This window comes from Somniosus microcephalus, chromosome 3, assembly GCF_052327205.1.
Source record: "Somniosus microcephalus isolate GS21.2 chromosome 3, FLI_Smic_1.0, whole genome shotgun sequence".
NCBI classification, from domain to species: Eukaryota; Metazoa; Chordata; class Chondrichthyes; order Squaliformes; family Somniosidae; genus Somniosus; species Somniosus microcephalus.
In genome coordinates, this window is record NC_140989.1 from 67,858,237 (window position 1) to 67,880,280 (window position 22,044).

Consider the following 22,044-nt stretch of genomic DNA (forward strand, 5'->3'; position numbering starts at 1 on the left):
TTTCCGTGGTGGTTGAGGACATTTTTATTACCTCTGGGCACTTTGAATGTGCATCCACCGCAATTAAAAACATCGAGTCCATGAAGGGACCAGCAAAATCAATGTGCACCCTTTGCCATGGAGATGAGGGCCACTCCCATGGATGCAGAGGAGCTTGTGGTGGGGCGTTTTGGACCTTCTGGCATCCCGCACAGCTCTTGGTCATCTCTTCGATTTCTCTATCGATTCCCGGCCACCACACAAACGCTCTGGCTAAGTTCTTCATTTTCACCCCACCCAGATGACCCTCATGAAGCTCATTGAGCACTCTATCCGTCAACTTAGGTGGAATTACTACTCTGGATCCACACATCAAGGTTCCTCAGCACACTGACAGCTGTTCTCTTCTCGGCGAGAATGCTGGCAGCAGTGGTTCGCCATGTGCTGGCCATCCCTTCGCCGTTAAATCATAGACCCGTGATAGTGTCGGGTCATTCCGTATTTCCTTTTCTATGTTTGCATTCGTCACAGGGAGACATTCGACTATGGTCGAGTGGAATAACTCCATTGGATCCACTGCAAGGTCGTCTTCTTCCACCGTCGGCAACGGTAGGCGTGACAATCCATCAGCATTCCCATGCTGTTTAGTTCCTTTGTACTCAATGTCATATTGGTGTGCCCCTAGGAAAAGGGACCATCTCTGCAGCCGTTGTGCTGTCATTATCGGTACGCCCTTCTGAGGGTTGAAAATGGAGACAAGAGGTTGATGATCGGTTAGTAGAGTAAATTTTTGACCATGCAGGTAGTGATTGAACTTCTTCACCCCCCACACTAGGCTGAGGGCCTCTCTGTCAATCTGGGCGTAGTTACGCTCGGCAGAAGTTAACGAGCGTGACGCAAAAGCTATCGGCCTCTCTAAACCATCAAGGAATTTATGTGACAGTACCGCCCCAATGCCGTAGGGAGACGCATCACACGCCAGTCTGATCGGCAGTGCTGGGTTGTAGTGAGCCAATACTTCCCTTGACGTGATTAAGTCCTTACTCTTCTGAAAAGCACGCTTACAATCATCGCTCCATTTCCATGCTACCCCCGCTCGTAGCAGGGCGTTCAGTGGGTGCAGAATTGTCGACAAATTCGGCAAAAACTTATGATAGTAATTCACCAATCCGAGGAATGACCGCAGTTGCGACACATTTTCAGGCGCTGGGGCCTTAACAACCGCTTCAATTTTGTCAGGGGACTTATGTAACCCCTCTTCGTCAATCACGTGGCCACAATACGATATCTGTTTCTTTAAAAATTCGCACTTGGGGCGGTTGGCTCGCAGCCCATGTTCCCGTAGTCTAGTGAGCACCTGTTCTAGGTTGTTAAGGTGTTCACTGTCATCTTCACCTGTCACAAGGATGTCGTCCAAGTAACACCGAGTCCCCGGAATCCCTTGCAGGACTTGTTCCATCGCTCTTTGCCATATCGCCGGAGCCGATGCGACTCCGAATACCAATTGATGATACTGGTAAAGACCTTTGTGAGTGTTTATCGTGAGATACTTCCTAGAGGACTCTTCAACCTCCATCTGCAAATATGCTTGTGCTAGGTCAATTTTTGTAAAACGCTTCCCTCCAGACAGTGAGGCGAAGATGTCTTCTATCCTTGGAAGAGGATATTGTACTGTGTGAAGGACTGGGTTCACCGTCACCTTGAAATCCCCACAGATGCGAATCTTCCTTGGCTCCCCGGACTTATTGCTTAACGTTTTCTTCATGACAGGAACGATGGGTGTCGCCCACTCGCTCCAGTCGACCTCAGACAACACGCCCGCCTTCTCCAGATTCTCCAGCTCTGCCTCGACGGCTGGGCGAATTGCATATGGTACCGGTCTTGCTTTGAAAAACTTGGGAACTGCATTCTCTTCTATTTTTATCGAGGCGGTTACGCCTTTAAGCGTGCCCAGTTCTTGTTGAAATACCTCTTTGGCTTTAGCCAAGATTGTTGACAATCGTCCAGGAGTGACATCTTCATCTTTTTTACCGTCCACCGTCATTGCATGAATGGAGTGCCAATCTAAGTTTATCTTCCTGATCCATTCCCGTCCCAATAACGGTGGTCCACCATTTGGCAGTATGTAGAGATACAATTTCCGTATTTTCTTGCCGTTGTATTCGACAGGCACCCTTATTTTTCCTCTGGGTTATACTTTTTGCCCGTATACGTCATCAAGACGATGGATGTCTCTCTCAAGGGTATGTGTGAAAATAGCCGCTCGTAGTCTCGTCGATTCATGACGGTTAGCGCTGATCCTGTATCCAATTCCATTTTAACTTGGGACCCTGCTATCGCGAGGGTGACCCAAATGGTTCGGTGATCCTCTTTTGCGAATACATTGTGAAGTTTGAGACAGCTTAGTCTCCTGTTCCCGGATTCACTATCGCTCATCTGGTCTTCGGAACTACTGTCCGTCATCTTTTGTACTTTCTTGTACGGTTCCTTAGTAGCCTTTTTGTTGTCGCTGGTCTTCTTCCCAGACCTGCAAACTCGTGCAATGTGTCCCATCTTCCCGCATTGCCTGCATATTTTGTCTTTGGACCAGCAGTCCTTCTGGTCATGGTTAGTTCTGCCGCAGCGATAACATTTTGCAAATCCCCGTGTCATTTCGTGGGTGCCGTATTCCTGTGGTTTTTGTTGAATTTCTGCAGCTCCCCTGGCTGCTGCTTCATACAATACTGCCACGCTGAAAGCCTTATCTAGCGTCAGCTCTTTCTCTGAGAGTAACTTCTTCTGTGTTCCTTCACACAGGAGTCCACAGACAAATTTGTCCCGTAGGGTATCTGCCAGTCCTGCTCCGAACTGGCAGTGCTTTGATAGCTTGCGTAGTTCCGTAAGATACTCAGCATTGCTCTCATCTTTGTGCTGAGTTCTCCTGTGGAATTTAAATCTTTCTGCTATCAACAGCAGTGCAGGGTTTAGGTGTTCCTGTAGGACAGCAACAATTTCGTTAAAACTCTTCGCCTTCGGTTTGGCTGGAGTAATCAGGTCCCGCAATAGGTCGTACGTTCTAGCGCCCATTAAGTTTAGCAATATCGATGCCTTTTTCTCCTCCGCTATTTCGTTTGCCTCGAAATATAAGTCGACTCTTTCCACATACGTGGTCCAGTCCTCTATTGTATTATCAAAAGCAGTGATACAGCCAGTCTTCGGCATCTTGCAAATCTAAAATGGTGCCTCCCGCGCTTTGCCTTCTTCCCCGCTGATTAAGATGGCGCCTCCCGCGCTTTGCCTTCTTCCCCACTGTTGTTAGCGCTGCTTTCCACGGTTTCTTGCGCGTTTAATATTTTTTTTTTTAATTATTTTCCCGTCGTGGAACAACCCTGTGGGACTCTTGCCTCACTCTTCGCAGGTCTATACGCAGCCCGGCTTCGTAGCACCGGCCGCGCCCTGTGTGCTCCACCCTCTCTCTCTCTTCCCGACAACGCTGCTCGGCCCCGTTGCAAACCACCCGCTCGAGTTCGCGACCGCCGCAGCCCAGGAAGGATCAGTGCACTACCTGCCACCAGCCCGATTAGCTGAAGCACCGTCGACAGGAACCAGGCCCCGCATCCGACAGCTTCTCCAGCAATCTTCAACTCTGCAACACAGGGCGGATGCCCACGGTCGACGCCCGTTTCTACTGCCTCTTACTTTCTTTTCTTTCTGGCCTCGACCTCTGCTCACTTCGCTGTAGGAATGGATCCCAGGAGGTGGTGCAGACTGTAGGTAGGTTCGTATCTGCTCATCGCCAGTATTACGTCCGTGAATGATTGAGACACGGACAGGAGTGGAACAAAATAAGTCTTTACTGATGGAAGTCAATAGTGAAACTGAAACAACAGAGGCTCACTAGCGCCTTTTATACAGGGGTGGTCACTGCCGGTACTGCAGTCTGAGACCAGTTATTCTCTTAAAAGGTAAATACACAACAAGATCAGATTTCCAAGAAATAGAGAAAGGCCCGCATAGCTTGGAGAAGAATCATTGCATATTGGCTTACCTTTAAAACACATCAGTGGTAAGGAGACTACAACCAGAGTACTTGAATGCTGATAAGAGGGAGTCATTTTGTATTGGTACTAGATTTCTTCCACAGAGGCTTGATTATTTTCTGTGGGACTCAAATCCCTAAACAAAAAATACGTGCTCGAATTCCATGGTCCTGCCAGCCTATCAGATTCTTCACCTGAAAAACCCTCAAAGGCTGTGGCTGAACTACAAAGCAGCAGGAATAGAACTCCAGTTATCTTAGTCTGAGGAAAGCCCCTCTATGATTAGTGAAAGTAGCACTGTCTATACAACATTGGTCAAATATTCTGCGGATTTGCATACACTCGAACGGCCCTGTCTTTTTGAATTTGGGGGAAAATCTTGAAGTGGAAGGGACAGATGGATCACTTTTCTTGATCATCTCTCTCATCCATGCATTAAATAAAGTGGCATTATCACTTGGAGACTGTCAGATGTTGTCACATGCAGAAGTATCCATCCATCAGTGCTGCAGAGAGGAGCCCTGGAGTGTGGGAGATACAAAGACTGCAGGTGGTTTCTTTTACTTGGTTTCCCCCGTATCCAGGATAAAATATTCTCCAACTCCAAAGGAAGTCTGACTACACAAAAGGTAGTAATTGTTTGTGCGCTGCATTCCATGGCCTAGGGTTTTGAATGTGGTACCCAGAATAGCTTTCAGACATTCTAAAGTTTGTCAAAGTAACTTTATTACCAAAGATCTGCTTGCTAGGAAACAGAATTCAAGGATCTTGATTTGGAGCTCCATGGCAAATCCTGAGCATGCTTGCCTTGGATTTCTTTCCTTGCTGTTGCATTGAGGACACAAATGGTAGATTATTTAGGTAATGTTGTCCTTACTACCTTCTCAGCTATTATTTACCTAGTATATAGCTGTATTGTAGTCACACTAATAACCTGAGTGGTTTGCTTACATATAAACTTGACTCAGAAACTTGAGATGATGCCATTTTAATTTGCAAAGCAACTTGAGAATACAATCAGAATTCTGTCTCGGCATTGATTATTTTCCATTAGTCTACAAATGGAAAACCAGTATTTTATATGCAGTATGAATCAAGGTCCACTGAACAAGGAAACTCTACAACCTGTCCAATCGAATGCAATAATTGAAAATTGCCCTTGGTCCTTCAACTTTAGTTTAGGGTTAGACGACACTGAGGTAGGCAGAAGTGAGCTAGAATCCTGGGAGTGTCAGAATTGTGGATCGCTCCGCCAGGTTCAAAGTAGGCTTCCTGCTGGTGTCAGAATTCTCTAAGATATAGAGTCACAGTTGGGGTCTTGTCAGGTAGTATAATCATTTTTTTAGAAATGGATCAAGAATGAAGTAATACTGAGAAATAGTTTTCTCTTCCTGTTGATATTCCTATGGAGTATATTCCTCCTTAGCAAAGATAGGATACTTCGACAATGCTGGATAAAGCTCAATAGCTTCCGTTAAGTAGGTTGGTACTACTGGGCTAGTGCTATGCAACCAAAATGATACAAACTGGGATATACTAATGTTTATAACTCTGCATTTATGAACCAGAATTGGAATTAGAGGTGTATCCACGTGTTACAAGAAACTTGCCAAGAGCTTAAGAATGCTTCAGAAAATCTCATACAACTTCCACTTCTGAAAAGTGCATCATTGGGAGGATCCATGCTCAATCAGGATACTCAACAGGAGTGTTGACAGTGCCCAGATGGAGAAAGATGTATCGGGTTAGGCTAATGACTATACCAAAAATACTGAAACTGTCTATGTTGAAGATCAACGCTTTCATTAGGTGGTTAGTTTTGTTATCAGATGGCAGGAAGTGAGGGATCATTTACAAGGGAGCAAGAGTAGTCAGTACAGGAAAATCCTGTGGGTCCCCTGCACCCCCTATTCTTGTGAAAGGGCCACTGAACGACAATTCCAATGAAGAGAGATTGCTGCCCAGTGACTCCTGAAAATGTAGTCTTTACAAAGACACACTCTTATGTATTTACCTTTTGTTGGTTAATAATTGAGCTCATATTGAGCCTCTGAACACCAGAAATCAGCTGGCTGGGTGAAGTATGGGAGGGGGGGGTGTACTTAGAGTCCATGAGGTTCAGAGGTTGCACTGTTTGTGGAAGGGTGGGGCTAGAAGGAATGAGTTGGGGAGGAAGGGAACAAGTTTTTGGAGCTCAATTTAAAGGCAATTTATTTTTTAACAGCTTATATGGTAGAGTGGGTGAGGAATTAACTTAGCAGCTGTTTCTCAGAATATCTTTTGCTGAAATATGACTGGGTAGAATTCATCTTCAGTAGAATGTGACTGACAAAAGGTGAAATAGAAAAGTAAAGATTTGCATAATAAGATTGGTGAATAACAAATGTAGAAAATCACCAATTTTTAAAAAAAGGAGACAAACAGAAAGCAATAAGGAAGGGAATGCACCAATGGCTCAATGATCACAATGCAGATTACAAATGCTGTATTTCTAAAGATATTTTGTTGCACTTGGGCATTTTTACTTAAGTACGTGTCATTTTGCCTGAAAAGCAACCAACAGCTAGGTGGGCCACACCTTTCACACACTGGGCAAGGATCAGTCTCGGGGCTGAGGCTCATGTCATTGACTCCAATTACTTTCACAATTCATTCCAGTGATAAGCTAGGTTTAACCGAAGTGTAAGGAAAGGATGTTTCAAGGTCACTGTACCAGGCTACTCTTTATTTTTTGTCACTATGAAACTAAATATACATATATATAAAAAGCCTCTGATCAAAGCACCTTTTCTTGGAATTTTATGATTAAACTCACAAAGACAGGTTACTTTGAATTCATGTTTCTAGTACTTTTACAAGTTTATCATTCATTAATATATTCTCCTACTAGTATCATTATGCATTTTGAGCTGACTTATGGTTAGTTATTAAGAAATTATTTCTAACAGTAGTACATCTAATCCTCTGGGTTTTTTTGATTAAAGTATTATTGAAGCAACTAGGCAACAACAAAATACATTTTTGTAAGTTCTTGGGCATCAATTGTTGGGGAAGAAAATAAAGCTAACTGCATGAATCCATAAAATTTCCCTCGGACTTAGTCACTGACGTCCAGTTTATAACGTATTTATTGCGTTTTTAGCTTAGTTCTCAACCAATCATTATTTTAGCTTTAAATCCATTATCTTATGCATGGCAATAAACTATTCCTTCTAAATGCATAACCATCATGACTATTTGACTTCTCACCTTCCAACACATATGCCCACGAGATGCCACTATCAAACCAAATATCCAAGATATCCTCTCCCTTGACATAATTAGACACATCAGAGCCTCCACTCTGCAGAAACAGAAAACATGATTGTAATTAAGTTATGCCTATATAAAAAAATAACTATTTATACAAACTAACAGTTTATTAAGTACAGCTGACTTATCAATCTGTCTTGCACTTGAAAATACAAGTACAGGAAACTTTGTTATATCCGGCACCGACGGGACCGAGCTGTTGCCGATCTATCAAAACTGCCGGACATACAAAGTTAATGTTGAAGCATACGGAGGTTTTTATCTCCATATCTGACAACAAACACTGTTGCTTAGCAACAGCTTGTTAACAGTCGGCCCGTACCTTGGAAGCGTCTCTGTAGCTTAGCAACAGCTTCAGAGAGACTTTCCAGAGCCCGACTGTTGAAAACAAAGCCACGAGAAGAAAAAAAAACTAACAAAACGGCTCCTGATTTCTGCCGGTAGATCGAGGTTTCCGGACATACAACCTCCGGATAAACCAAAGTTTCCTGTACCACTTTGGGTTGTTTAGTATTAATGGGGAAGGAAAGGTGGGAGCCTACTTTCTGTTTGAATTACTCCCAGTGTCGATGTGGAAAAAATGCTATTATAGTTTACTCTTCAAAAAAAAAAAACATCTTTTGCCTCAACCGAGACCTACTATCTCAGTCATGCCAATAACGGGTAAGAACTGCCTGTGCTGTAATTTTGATCTCGTGTTGCAGTACTTCAAGAAAACACTGAATACTGCATGTAGCAGAGAAGTGATATAGTACACTATACTTTAATACAGCTTCAGCATTATACTTAATGGAAACAGCTGGAGAGGAGTTGTGCAAAATCCATGCCTGAAAATAGATTAAAATTATGGAACAGATCAGCTGATTGGAGAGGATAGTTTCCTCTGGTTAGTAACTTTGACAAAAAATATGCCTAAACAGGTTATCAAGAGCAGCGGAAACCAGCAAAACTAAAATTGATGAAATGCAAGAGACAGAAAAAAAATCTGGTTTAGGATTGTTCAAGTCTATCCTGAGAAATTAGTGCAGTTTCCAGAGGGTAGAGTAATACAAAAGAAAAGTGAGCCTTGAATTCATATTCAGATCTGGCCTGTTTTTTAAAAAAAAAACTATATTGGAAAATCTCACATCTGTGCATTTCCTGCCTGCAAAACCTTACTTCCTGTTATAACATTTAAAATAGAAACTATGTAAACTTGTCACTAAGTAATTATACCCTCCCAGCTTTAGCACTTAAGTTTTGTCTCCACCAGTTCCTCAGCCTGTAGTACTAAGAAATTCTATGCTCCAACTAACTTCAGTTCTCTACTTCCAAATTATCACAGAATCACCGAAACCCCACAGTGCAGATAGAGGCCATTTTGGCCCATCGAGCCTGCACCGACACATATCCCACCCGATCCCCGTAACCCCTACACCAATACATATCCCATCCTATCCCCGTAACCCCACGTATTTAATCCCCCTAACACTAAGGGTCAATTTATCATAGCCAATCAACCTAACCCGCACATCTTTGGACTGTGGGAGGAAACCGGAGCACCCGGAGAAAACCCACGCAAACACGGGGAGAATGTGCAAACTCCACACAGACAGTCACCCGAGGCCGGATTCGAACCCGGGTCCCTGGCGCTGTGAGGCAACAGTGCTAACCACTATGCCACCGTGCTGCCCACCACAAATGTTATTTAACTATAAATGTTAAATCAAAGTATATGAAAATAATCACAGAATGTATGACTTTAAAATGGGGACCAAATTACATCCTAGTGCCCTAGTCCTGCTTTATTCCCCCTTCAATTTAAGATTACACTTCATCTCAACTCCCCATGTGCAATGCTACAGGAGATGACCAAAAATAAATTAAGACAAACACAGTATAAAAATACCTGAATGAAATTTATGAATTTTGTTTTCTAGCTTTTCTTCAAATAATATTGAAAAACTCAACAAAAATTGCTAGAAGCTAAAGAAAAATATTGCAGCAGTTCAGCTAACTGAATAATACTGATGCACCCTGGGAAATTGGGGTCACTGCCTTTGCTCAGACTGCACAACTTAAATTCAGGTAACAGACACAGTTCTGGGCATTGTCATTCCCAATAACAGAAGCAGATTTCACAAAATTACCCACAGCAAACATATGCGCATCATCTTGAGTAGGTGATAAATTGTATTTAACCGCTCCCACCACCAAAAAAAAGAAAAAACATGGCCCCGAGGAACTGTTTCAATCAAATCCATACAAGTTTAAATTGGGCCAGGCTGCTTTACAGCTTCAGTGTGGCACTCCCAGTACAAAGGTACAGTACAAAGTAGACAAGTGCTAAGTCAGAAACATTTTAGTAATCACATAAGAGCTGACTCTCAAAGTATTTTAGTTTCATATTTCTCATTACCATATCCTTTTTTGGAATGAAATAACTTTTCCTTGGGTTAACTGAAGAGGATTAAAATAACTTATATCTACATTAAATCCTACCACTACAGTGAAACGCAAGTAAGTGCTGCCCAAGCAGTGGGATAAACAATATGGTTCCCGTTTAAGTATATCCTGCCTAATAAAAAAGTGTCTCACAAATATGAGATCATTTTCAGACTTGCTGTAAGTGGCCTGCAGGATCACTAGTACAAGACACATACGCACACAAAACTATTTGCAGAAACCACTTCATGTGTACAAAAAAGGTGGAGGTAAGAGATCAGTTTAGGAGGAGGGCAAGAAAAAAAAGCACTTTAAAAGGGCAGTATAGCTTGGATAATATCACAAGGAATATTATTCATTCCTTTCATGTTGTAAGTAGGAGAATGTGGACATGTGCAACAAATTGAATATTGATTTTATCTAACATTTAACCATAGGATTAGTTATTCAGACAAAATAAAAAATGTATCTGAATGCATCCAAATAAAACCTCCATTTGTACAAAATAGCATTTGTCAAGTACCAAAAAACTCCTTGTGATATTTTTCACTTATGTCACAATACTATTAGTCGATTTCCTTTCCAAGTTTCTATCTCTGTCCACCCTACCAGCTGATTTCAAACATTACCATCCCAGCAACTGTGCCTCTACGGTTGCATGTCACGCCATTTTACTACTGAGGTTTTGCATGACTGCAGCTTTGGAATGGAATCTCTGCAGAAAGCAGAATCCTTAGGTTATCAAAGGCAGTGCACAAGTCAAGGCCTCTCTTCAACAAGGTTAAGGCTCCCAGAAAGGAAAAATGACTCAATATTACTCTGCTGCACTAAAAACGACTACAACAACAACTTGTATTTATATAGTACCTTTAATGTAAAAAAATGCGCCAAAGAGCTTCACAAAAGCATAAAGACATGGACATCAAGACAAAAGGAGGTTTTAGGAGATTTGCCCAAAAACTTGATGAAACAGATTAATTTTAAGCAGGGTCTTAAAGGAGGAGAGGATGGCAGAGGAGTTCAGGGGGCTTTCTGGACCTGAGCATAGAAACATAGAAGATAGGAGTAGGAGTAGGCCATTCGGCCCCTCGAGCCATTCAATGAGATCATGGCTGATCGTCCAAATTCAGTAGCCTGTTCCTGCCTTCTCTCCATATCCCTTGATCCCTTTAGCCTTAAGAAATATATCTAACTCCTTCTTGAATATATTTAATGAATTGACCTCTACTGCCTTCTTTGGTAGAGAATTCCACAGGTTCACCGCTCTCTGGGTGAAGAAATTCTTCCTCATCTCTGTCCTAAATGGCTTACCACTTATCCTTGGACTTTGACCCCTGATTCTGGACTCCCCAGCCATCGGGAACATCCTTCCAGCATCTAGTCTGTCTAGTCCGGTTAGAATTTTATAAGTTTCGATGAGATCCCCTCTCATTCTTCTAAACTCCAGCGAATATAAGCCCAATCGACTCAATCTCTCCTCATACGTCATTCCTGCCATCCCAGGTACGAGTCTGGTGAATCTTCGCTGCACTCCTTCCATGGCAAGAACATCCTTCCTCAGATAAGGCGACCAAAACTGCACACAATACTCCAGATGTGGTCTCACCAAGGCCCTGTACAACTGCAGCAAGACATCCTTGTTCCTGTACTCAAACCCTCTCGTTACGAAGGCCAGCTGAAGGAGGATAATGAACAAGAAGCCGGAGTTGAAGGAACGGGCAGTTAGAGGGGGTTAGAGATAGGATGGGGAGAGGCCATGAAAGACTTCAAACACAAGGATGAGAATTTTAAATTTGACATACAGGAAACTTTTTTTTATCCGGCACCGACGGGATCGACGTGGTGCCGGTTCATCAAAAATTCCGGATAACCGAAAGCTATAGTAACAGATACGGAGAGCTGAGAGCTCCGTATAAAGCAACAAACCCTGTTGCTTAGCAACAGGTGCAGAACAATGGCCACAAGTTCCAAGCGTCTCTGTAGCTTAGCAACAGCTGCAGCCACACCCTTGCACAGCAACAGATCGAGGAAGGCAAGTACACTATGAAGTAAAACTTACCTGAACCTACTCCTGAATTTTGCCGGTTAACCGAGATTTCCGGCTATTTAGGTGCCGGTAAATTGAAAGTTTCCTGTATTGGGGAAATGGGAGTTAACGTAGGTCAGTGAGGACAGCGGTGACAGACAAATAGTATTTGGTGTGAGATAGGATATAGGCAGCAGAGGTTTGGTTGAACTGAAGGTTATACAGTGTGGAGGGTGAGAGGCTGACCAGGAGAGCACTGGAATAGTTGAGTCTGGAGGTAACAAAGGCATCGATGAGAGTTTCAGCAGATGGGCTCAGGTAGGGGCACAGGTGGCTGATGTTATAGAGGCATCATCGATTTTGCTGGAGAGGATATAGGGTCAGGTGGTCAGCTCTGGGTCAAACAATACAGTTCGCAAACAGTCTGGTTCAATCTGAGACAGTCACCGGGAAGAGGGATGAAGTCTGTGGTCGTGTAGTGTTGTGATGGGGACCAAATTTAGAATAAACATCTGATAAGCAGTCTGTTAGCACAGAAGCAATGGAGGGGTCGAGAGAGGTGATGGAGAAGTAAGCTGACTCCATGTCAGTGGATGATGTCACCAAGTGGCATGTAGATGCGGAATTGAGGGAACCAAGTATAGATCCTTGAGGGACTCAAGGAGGTGCAGTAGAGATGCTCCAGCTACAACTGGATAGGCAAGAGAGTAACCAAGTGAGAGTAGTTCCAACAAGCTGGACAATGGTGGCGTTGTAGGAGGACAGTGTACTCAATCATGTCGAAGACTGCAGAGGTGTTGAGGAAGAATAATGCTCCATGGTCAGTCAAAGAAAATGTAATTCATGACTTTGGTTCAGGAGGTTTTTGTGCTGTAGATGTGACACATAACTGATTAGAAGGATTCAAACAGGGAGTTATAGAGTCATAGAGTTTTACAGCACAGAAAGAGGCCCTTCGGCCCATCGTGTCTGCGCCGCCCATCCATCCCTGTCCAGTCTAATCCCATTTTCCAGCATTTGGTCCATAGCCTTGTATGCAATGGCATTTCAAGTGCTCATCCAAATGCTTCTTGAATGTTGTGAGGGTTCCTGCCTCTACCACCCTTTTAGGCATTGAGTTCCACATTCCAACCACCCTCTGGGTGAAAAAGTTCCTCCTCAAATCCCCTCTAAATCTCCTGCCCCTTACCCTGAATCTATGCCCCCTTGTTATTGACCCCCCCTACTAAGGGGAAAAGTTCCTCTTTGTCTACCCTATCTATGCCCCTCATCATTTTGTACACCTCAATCAGGTCCCCCCTCAGCCTTCTTTGCTCCAAGGAAAACAACCCCAGCCTGTTTAGTCTTTCTTCATAGCTGAGGCGCTCCATCCCAGGTAACATCCTGGTGAATCTTCTCTGCACCCTCTCCAAAGCAATCACATCCTTCCTATAGTGAGGCGACCAGAACTGCACACAGTACTCCAGCTGTGGCCTCACCAGCATTTTGTACAGCTCCATCATAACCTCCCTGCTCTTATATTCTATGCCTCGGCTAATGAAGGCAAGTATCCCATATGCCTTTTTAACCACCTTATCTACCTGTTCCGCTGCCTTCAGGGATCTATGTACATGTACACCAAGGTCCCTCTGACCCTCTGTACTTCCTAGGGTCCTACCACTCATTGTGTATTCCCTTGCCTTATTTGTCCGTCCAAAATGCATCACCTCGCACTTTTCAGGGTAAAATTCCATTTGCCACTTTTCCGCCCATCTGACCAACCCGTTTATATCGTCCTGTAGCCTGAGGCTTTCCTCCTCGCAATTTACCACCCCACCAATTTTCGTGTCATCTGCGAACTTACTGATCATACCTTTTACATTCTCATCCAAATCATTTATGTAGATCACAAACAACAAGGGACCCAGCACCGATCCCTGAGGTACCCCACTGGACACAGGCTTCCAGTCACAAAAGCAACCTTCGACCATCACCCTCTGCCTCCTGCCACTCAGCCAGTTTAGGATCCAACGCGCCAAGGCACCCTGGATCCCATGGGCTCTTACCTTCTTGACCAGTCTCCTATGCAGGACTTTGTCAAAAGCTTTACTGAAGTCCATGTAAACCACATCCACAGCATTTCCCTCATCCACCCCCCTAGTCACCCCCTCGAAAAATTCAATCAGATTTGTCAGACATGATTTACCCTTGACAAAGCCATGCTGACTATCCCCGATTAATCCTTGCCTCTCCAAGTGGAGACTAATTTTGTCCCTCAGAATTTTTTCCAATAATTTCCCTACCACAGATGTTAGGCTCACTGGCCTGTAATTCCCTGGTTTATCCCTGCTACCCTTCTTGTATAATGGTACTACATTAGCTGTTCTCCAGTCCTCTGGTACATCCCCTGTGGCCAGAGAGGTTCTGAAAATTTGTGTCAGAGCCCCTGCAATCTCCTCCTTTGCCTCCCACAGCAGCCTGGGATACATCTCGTCCGGGCCTGGGGATTTATCCACTTTTTGGCCTGCTAAAACCGCTAGCACCTCCTCCCTCTCGATGCTAATATGTTCAAGTATGTCACAGTCCCCTTGCCCGATTTCTATGTCTGCATCGTCTTTCTCCATAGTGAACACAGATGCAAAAAATTCATTTAAAACCCCGCCTACATCCTCTGGCTCTACACACAGATTGCCACTTTGGTCCCTACCCTTTCCCTGGTTATCCTCTTGCCCTTAATATACTTATAAAACATCTTAGGATTTTCCTTTATTTTGCTCGCCAGTGTTATTTCATGGCCCCTCCTCGCCCTCCTAATTTCTTTTTTAAGTATGCCCCTGCACTTTTTATACTCCTCTAGGGCTTCTTCCGTCTTTAGTCTTTTGTAACTGCCAAAAGCCCCCCTTTTATTTCTAATACATTTTTGTATATCCCTTGTCATCCAAGGTTCCCTTTGCTTGTTGGTCCCACCCTTGACCTTTACAGGAACATGTTGGCGTTGTACTCTCTCTATTTCCCTTCTGAAAGTCTCCCACTGTTTTGATGTGGATTTTCCTATAAGTAGCTGCTCCCAGTCCACTTTGGCCAGATCCTGCCGTATCATATTAAAATCGGCCTTCCCCCAATTTAGAACCCTTATTTCCGGGCCGTCTTTGTCTTTTTCCATGACCACCTTAAATCTCACCGAATTATGGTCACTGTCGCCAAAATGCTCTCCTACTGATACTTCCACCACTTGCCCGGCTACATTCCCCAGAATTAGGTCCAGTACCGCCCCCTCTCTTGTAGGACTTTCTACATGTTGGCTCAAAAAGCTCTCCTGGATGCACTTTAAGAATTCTGCACCCTCTAAGCCTTTCACACTCTGACTATCCCAATTTACATTGGGGAAGTTGAAATCCCCCACTATTATTACCCTATTATTTTCACACTTCTCTGAGATTTGCCTACATATCTGTTCCTCTATCTCCCCCTGACAGTTTGGGGGCCTATAGTACACTCCCAGCAAAGTGCTTGCCCCCTTTTTGTTTTTAAGTTCTACCCATATGGCCTCATTAGAGGAACCCACTAATATATCATCCCTCCTTACAGCAGTAATTGACTCCTTGTAGGAGATAGGCACAGGTCTAAGCATTGACAATCAATGCTGCCCCTAAGGTGCACGGGCGTGCGGCCGCGCATCGATTAGGAGGTCCCATGCAGGCCACTCACCAGCTGTTACTGCTGGAAAAGATACCTCGCAGCAAATTTAAAGAGACTGCGCGTGAAAAAAAGAGGAAACACTGGTGGCAACACATCAGTGGCAAAGATTAACACATACCAGATACATACATTTGTGGGTGTGGCAGAGGTTTTAAGTCTTTTCTTGGAATTTAGATAGTTCTTAGACTGTACCTAACATTTTCGTTTGAGCAATTTTTATAATCTATATTAGACTGAGCATAGTTTTAATGTGCTCATTTTTAGATGATTGAAAACTAAGTAACACGGCATGGGCTCGACAGGCCGAATGGCCTCCTTCTGTGCTGTAACCATTCTATGATTCTATGTACCATGTCTTATGCTCCTCCTTTCCCTTTATATTCAGACGTTTCTTAATAAGCAACCTTCGTCTAATTTAGATGAGATTTTCATTCAACAGGCTGTATAGCAGTTTTGAAGTTTTACAGTTCTTGTTGCAATATGTGTGAGACTATGACCTCTTTGAAGAGTACTACCTTTTTTAAAACTTCCTTAGTCAGGAGTTGGTCCAAAGGTAGAATCCACCAACAGTCACTACCATGTTCTTCCACCAGTTTGATAAGGTGGTCCCTTGTGTATCTGTTGGGAAGAGTTACATCTGATTAGTTAATCAGTAACCATATTGACAAACAACAGGTTTACTTTAATACCAGTGTATGTGTATAAGCTCAATTCTTAAAAAGGAGCATTTCTGTATTTATTCGATTTTCAATAAAAGTGCCTCTGGCCCCTCTTTTTTGGGGGCGGGGAGGAGATTAGACAGGATGCAACATAAGGCAATTAAGACAAATGACCACTGGGCAATTTCAATGCACATTTAATAAATTCTCACATATTCTGTACATTAGGCAATGTTTGCTTAAACTCTGGAGATCAAAGTCACTAATTCTCACTACAGAGGATGAAAAACATACATATAGCAAGCCTCAGTCATTTCCTGATAAATAAGCAACCATATTTACAAAAGGCACGCTGCAACTCCTTAAAGCAACACTATATTTCAATCAATTCAGTAACCATTTGTTTAATTTTCTCAGTTTTCAATACATTAATAGAAACAGAATGAGAACAAATGTCCCTTTTAATTGATAGAATATATTCAGTATCAACTTGAACAGCAAGTCACGAACACTCAAAGGAAGAAACACACAAAATAACAAACCAAAGGGAAAAGACTATTGCTCAGCTGATCATGAAGGATTCTCCCTCTCCTTCCGAAGTCCTTTGCATAAAATTCCCTTTTTCTTCCCCAAGTTTATGACCGTCCAATTGCACACAAAGTGCCATAACTTCCCACACCTCAAGACTTTGCACAGCCCCTCACCAAATTTGATCGAATAGTTTCAGTTTCCATGGCAACTAAAAGCCAATCATTCCAAAAGAATAGTTTCTAAGAACATCAGGACCTCCATGCCAATATAGCAAGTTGCTTTGCCATTACCAATGAGAAAATAATCACTCTGTAAGCACACATCAATGACATAGCTTCAGACACATAGCTCAATATGTATATTTTTGGAACAGCTTCCTTTAATTCACTCAGACTACCATAGTGACCCTCCAGGTTTTCCACTAATGGCTGCTCAATTTCTCATGTGGTGTTGCTGCCTTTCCCTCCTTCCTCTGAACAGTTGCCTAACTAGCCCTTCCAAAATTGGTAAAGTCACATGAAAGGTGGCAATTTTTTAGCTTTTGTTTTTCTTTTTCTGCACCTTTATTTTCAAATTTACAAAATTAAAAGATAAACAAGACCAGCTCCTTTCATATTGTAAAATTCATTTATTTTTTGGTTTTGATAACTAAGTGATAAACTAAGTTACTGAAATGAAAATACATCTCAAATATGTATTTCAAATAACTCCCATCAAGATGTGTGAATTCATGCTAGTTACACTGGGTGTACAAAGTAAAGTTATTAAATATTTGCAGCATGGATAATCATTAACCTGCATTTATTAACTTCCACATCAGCCAAAGGTCCATAGTGCTTTTTTAAAAAGACACAAAAGGGAAATTTATTTTTCGTTGCTTTTCATTGGATGAAAAAACCCCGAACAATGCCTGCAGCTAAGAAGAAATACAGCTTAGCATTTCCTTTTATTCATTTTTGGGATGTGGACGTTACTAGCAAGGACTGCATTTATTGTCCATCACTAGCAGGCCCCAGCGGTTTGGTACAGAGATCACTTCAGAGGGCAGCTACGAGTCAACCACATTGGTGGGGGACTGCAGTCAAATATAGGCCAGGCCAGGTAAGGACCTCAGGTTTTAATCCCTAAAGGACATTATAGTGAACCGGTTGGGTTTTTACAACAACCAGCAGCTTCATGGTCACTTTTACTGATACCAGCTTCTTTATTTTATTTCCAGATTTATTTTTAAACTGGGTTCAAATTTTCAAACTGCTCTGGTGGAACTTGAACTCACATTCTCTGCAGTATGCACGGTAAGTTTAAAAGTAAATATCCTTTTCATAGCAAAAGGTATTGTTATGATAGTTCAGTTGAGTAGGTATTATTAGTATGCTGATAAAATCTGCTTGTAGGACACATGCAGTCTATCTCTTTAAAGTTTAAGAGCTTAACCCCCACCTAACAGTTATAGCCACAATATTACTGCGCTATAAAACTCAAGGCTAAATACGAGTTGGGTTATTGACTTTTGGAACAAATATTCAAACTAAAACTTTCAATGCCAGCAAAGTAAAGCTGCAGAATCAAAAAAGGTTAACCACACAACAAATGTGTTCGAAATTATAAATTGCAAATTTCAGCAAAAAGCAGATCTAGGCAGCCTGTAGCCAACAAATTAATTCTTCTGATGCAAGTAACTAGCTGATTGTAAAAACTTTGCCAAGTTTACAGGCCATATCTAGGAGGAGTTCTGGCATTACACGACATTCACTTGGTTTCAACAGCAAAGGGGTGAGGTAATGCAGCTACCATGACACCAGCCAATAAGATTGCAGACTGTTATTGACTGTGCAGAATGCTTATCCACTAGGGTTATCAGAAACATAGCAGCATTGGACTGATTACTTGCAGATGGAAGTTGGAAGTGAACAATTTATGGCCTTCCTCATGAATCTCTTTTAAGACTGAGTACCACCAGACAGACAAGATAACTTCCAACGACAACATTCTGCTCCTTCCTTACCTGTTAAAAGTGGATACACAGGTAACTAAGCAAATCCATTCTTCTGAAACAACCAGTAAGTTCCATGAAAATGTAACAAAATTTCAAGTAATTGATGTTAATTCATATGACAAATATTTTATTTGTATATATATATTAAATGTGAATGAAGACAAAGGTATTTAGAATTACAAATTTGTAATTCTAAATACAAGAGATGCAAGAAGATCCCAGTGTAATCTGTGCTCGATTATCTATACGTTACTTTTAGGATACTATTGCCAACTGCAGAACCTGAAACATTTCTTCTTCAAAGCTTTTGATTGTAAGGATATTTCTCCTTACCTAGCTGTAATGTTAAGGCAGGTACTTCGAAATACAGGAAGACTTCTAAAAGTGCACTAATGTTTGTATTATTAGTTTATAGTTTAACTTAACGTTTTTAAACTGCTGAACACCATTACAAAAGGTTGTTAATTTGCTCCAGTCAGATTTATTGTATTTTACTTGTCTCATTTATATACTTTTCTACACAAGAGTTTAGAATTTATGGTACACATTCTCCTGTGCACAAAACTAAAAATAGAGCAAAAGAATCAAACATCATTTCACTTGAAAAATTATGCTTTTGATCATTACGGGCCTAAAATTCCACCATGTGATAGTAACACGTAATGTATTATTCTAAACAGATTAGTTAGTGTCTTCCCTAAAATAAAAGAACAATTTCTGAAAAACATGTTAAGCTTTCAAAGTCATATCCCCACAGCACTTCATGGCTTTTTTTTTTTAAATAAGAATTTATATTTAGCTAATCACATTAATTAGTCTTCAGTGTGCTTAAGTAAATGTAAGCACCTATATTATATGCTTCAGAAAACACAAAATGCCTGCACTTGGCATATCAAATTGAAAGGGAAATAAATACCTTTACAGAAGTAGAATTGGCATCTTTGAACGTTTAGCATTGTATATTGGCAAAGTTTAGGTTTGATGGCCTATAGTTACTATTTGAAGAACAAATCTCAATTCACTTTTGACAAGTTTTCAAAACACAGTGTGTCTCCAAGATTGACAGTGCCGCGTCAAATAAGTAAAAAGGCCATCAGCCCAACAAGGCTTGTCCCTAATAATCCAATTTTCTCAGCCTGGTGTCCACCTCTGTTCTGAATGCCCATGAAGTATGTATTGCTATAGCCAGACTATCCTGAGCATTTATCACCCTTTACATGAAGTTCCTTTTGACATCTGTTCCATTTAGTTTGCACTAGTTTATAATTTTGATTTTTGGTCTAATTATCCAACCTCATGTTAAAGTAATATTTAGGATTTACCTTCTCTAACGAGGACTGGCCTTAACAGTCTTTTCTCTAGGCTACTCATAGGTGGTCATCATCCTTGAGGCCCTCCAAACACCTTAAAATCAAACGTTTGGTTGTCAAATGAAAAAGGGTAACTTTTATAATAGTACTCTCATTACTATAGCACTACAAATCAGCATTCTCCATGAATAAAAAGTGCGTATGATAATGTTGCGAATCTATTTTAAACTATTGATAACACTATGTTTCTACCACAGATCAGCTTCAACAGAGGAAGGAACAGTTACGGTGTCATGATTGTGGAAGATTAAATGCACCATGAAAATACCATTACAAAGACACGAGAACAGCAGTGTGCATCAGGTGTAACAGCAACTCCATTTGGATGGCACTGGCTTCCAGTGGAGCTGCTGTTACTTTCGATGGGCACTTACATATCAAGGATCCCTTCCCTGTTGAACACACATTGCTTCTACAAAGTAACTTGCCCGGGAGTGTTGTTGGTTCTCAATAAAGAAAAGGTGGACAGGACTATGACCTATGAATTGACAGCCAGTGCAATTACAGATTTGCCTGTCAGTTCTATAGGCCACCATTTTGTTCACCACAATGATGCGAAGTTCAACCCACTTTGGACTACACTTGTAATATTTGTATTTTCTAAAATGTATAAAATAGAGATCTGAATTAATTCCACTGTAACAGTTCAAAAGAACTGATGTCCTTTTACATGTTAGAAAATAAAATCTTTTTGTAACCTCACAACTTGTCATTATTAACCTGCGCTGATAGCAATAAACCTGCGCTGATAGCAATAAAACAATGTAAAAAAACCCAAACAAGTTCACTTTCAGGCTAATTCTCAAAATAGACAGAAGTGAACATGCAATCGGGCTTAACTTCCAAAGTTGCAGATCAAGATTTTTTTTTTTTTTTTTTTTAATAAAGAGTTTGAATACACACATGAAAAAGTGAATAATTTTATGCCTCATTTTTCATGTTTCACAGACTACCATTTTCTAATCCAGCAATAGCAATCTTGGAGACACAGCAAGTGTTTGAAAATGTGCCAAAAGTGAAAACTATAGGTATCAAAACTCAAAATTTATTATCACAAGGCTAATAAATCACTGCTACACTTTCAAAAATGATTTTGTTTCTGTGCAGGTTGTGTTTGTGTTTCCCTTCAAGTAGAAGCAATTGCGATGCAGTATGGCTCGTCATGTTCCAAATTTGCCCTGTTTACCTACGGGGCGGATTCAGAGCACCAGTGGAAGCCTCTGAACAACTGCACGTCTGCAATGGCTCTAAAATTACATTTGAGAATTTATGAATCAGGCCAAGGACGTTTCCCAATTTCAGAGATAAAGGATGGCCCCTGCATCTGGTGTCACCTGGCATTGAAGTTTGCCCCCAGTGCTACCTTGTTTCTCAATGCAAGAGACAAAAACCACAATGAAATGTGGCCCTATGCCTCTGGTGGAAGCTTCACCATCTTATTTATGTTACAGGACTGCCTCTGGTGTCTTTAAAACTTCCATGCTGGGTAATCCCCAATAATGTCATCAATAGAAGCTCTTTAGTGGTCAGATGAAATAAAGAGAGAAAAGGGGATGTTACAGACATGAGTGGCACAATGGCATTGTATGTTGAAAACAACTTTGTAGTTTTTTTTAAATAGATTTTTATGCATGACACTCTCCAAATTGAATGACTAGAAGAGAAAAAGTAAGCATACTGGTTAAATAATCTAAATGGCTACCAATCTAAGCTGTTGAGGGGAAAAATTCAGTATCGCCCCGTTTGGGGCACCATTATCGGCCGTGCGCAAAGTTTAGCGCCTGGCGCTAATTATCGCCTCCGACAGAAAACTTGGCTTTTATCGCCCCTGGAGGTGATTGGAGCACTAAATCAGGCGCTTCACACCTGTCTTAAGGTGCAAAGGCCGAGGAGCGAGGCGTTACATCTGAGCGCTGGCGAAGCAAGGAAGGGCAAATCAAAATGAACCTGCAAAGTGCTGCTCAGTACTCAAAACTCCTTCACACAGCGTTGAATCACTCCAGAAGTGTCTCTCTCTCTCTCTGAATGCGTGGTGCAAAAATGTCACCGA

At 41.8% G+C, this 22,044-nt stretch overlaps 1 protein-coding gene and 1 long non-coding RNA gene across 2 annotated transcripts in view; one reads left to right on the top strand and one right to left on the bottom strand.

Annotated features, from left to right (window-relative positions):
• iars2 (isoleucyl-tRNA synthetase 2, mitochondrial) overlaps positions 1–22,044 on the bottom strand; it is a 109,935-nt gene that overhangs the window by 31,033 nt on the left and 56,858 nt on the right. The window contains exons 13-14 of the mRNA XM_085980988.1: positions 15,954–16,056; positions 7,248–7,341 (exon numbers count right to left, since the gene is read on the bottom strand). Coding sequence (XP_085837114.1) covers positions 7,248–7,341; positions 15,954–16,056 — 197 coding nt within the window. The remainder of the gene's footprint in view (positions 1–7,247; positions 7,342–15,953; positions 16,057–22,044) is intronic.
• Positions 17,504–20,699, top strand: LOC147121124 (uncharacterized). The gene is made up of 4 exons (XR_015076914.1): positions 17,504–17,729; positions 17,848–17,923; positions 18,481–18,654; positions 20,192–20,699. It is a non-coding gene; the product is annotated as an uncharacterized LOC147121124 (long non-coding RNA).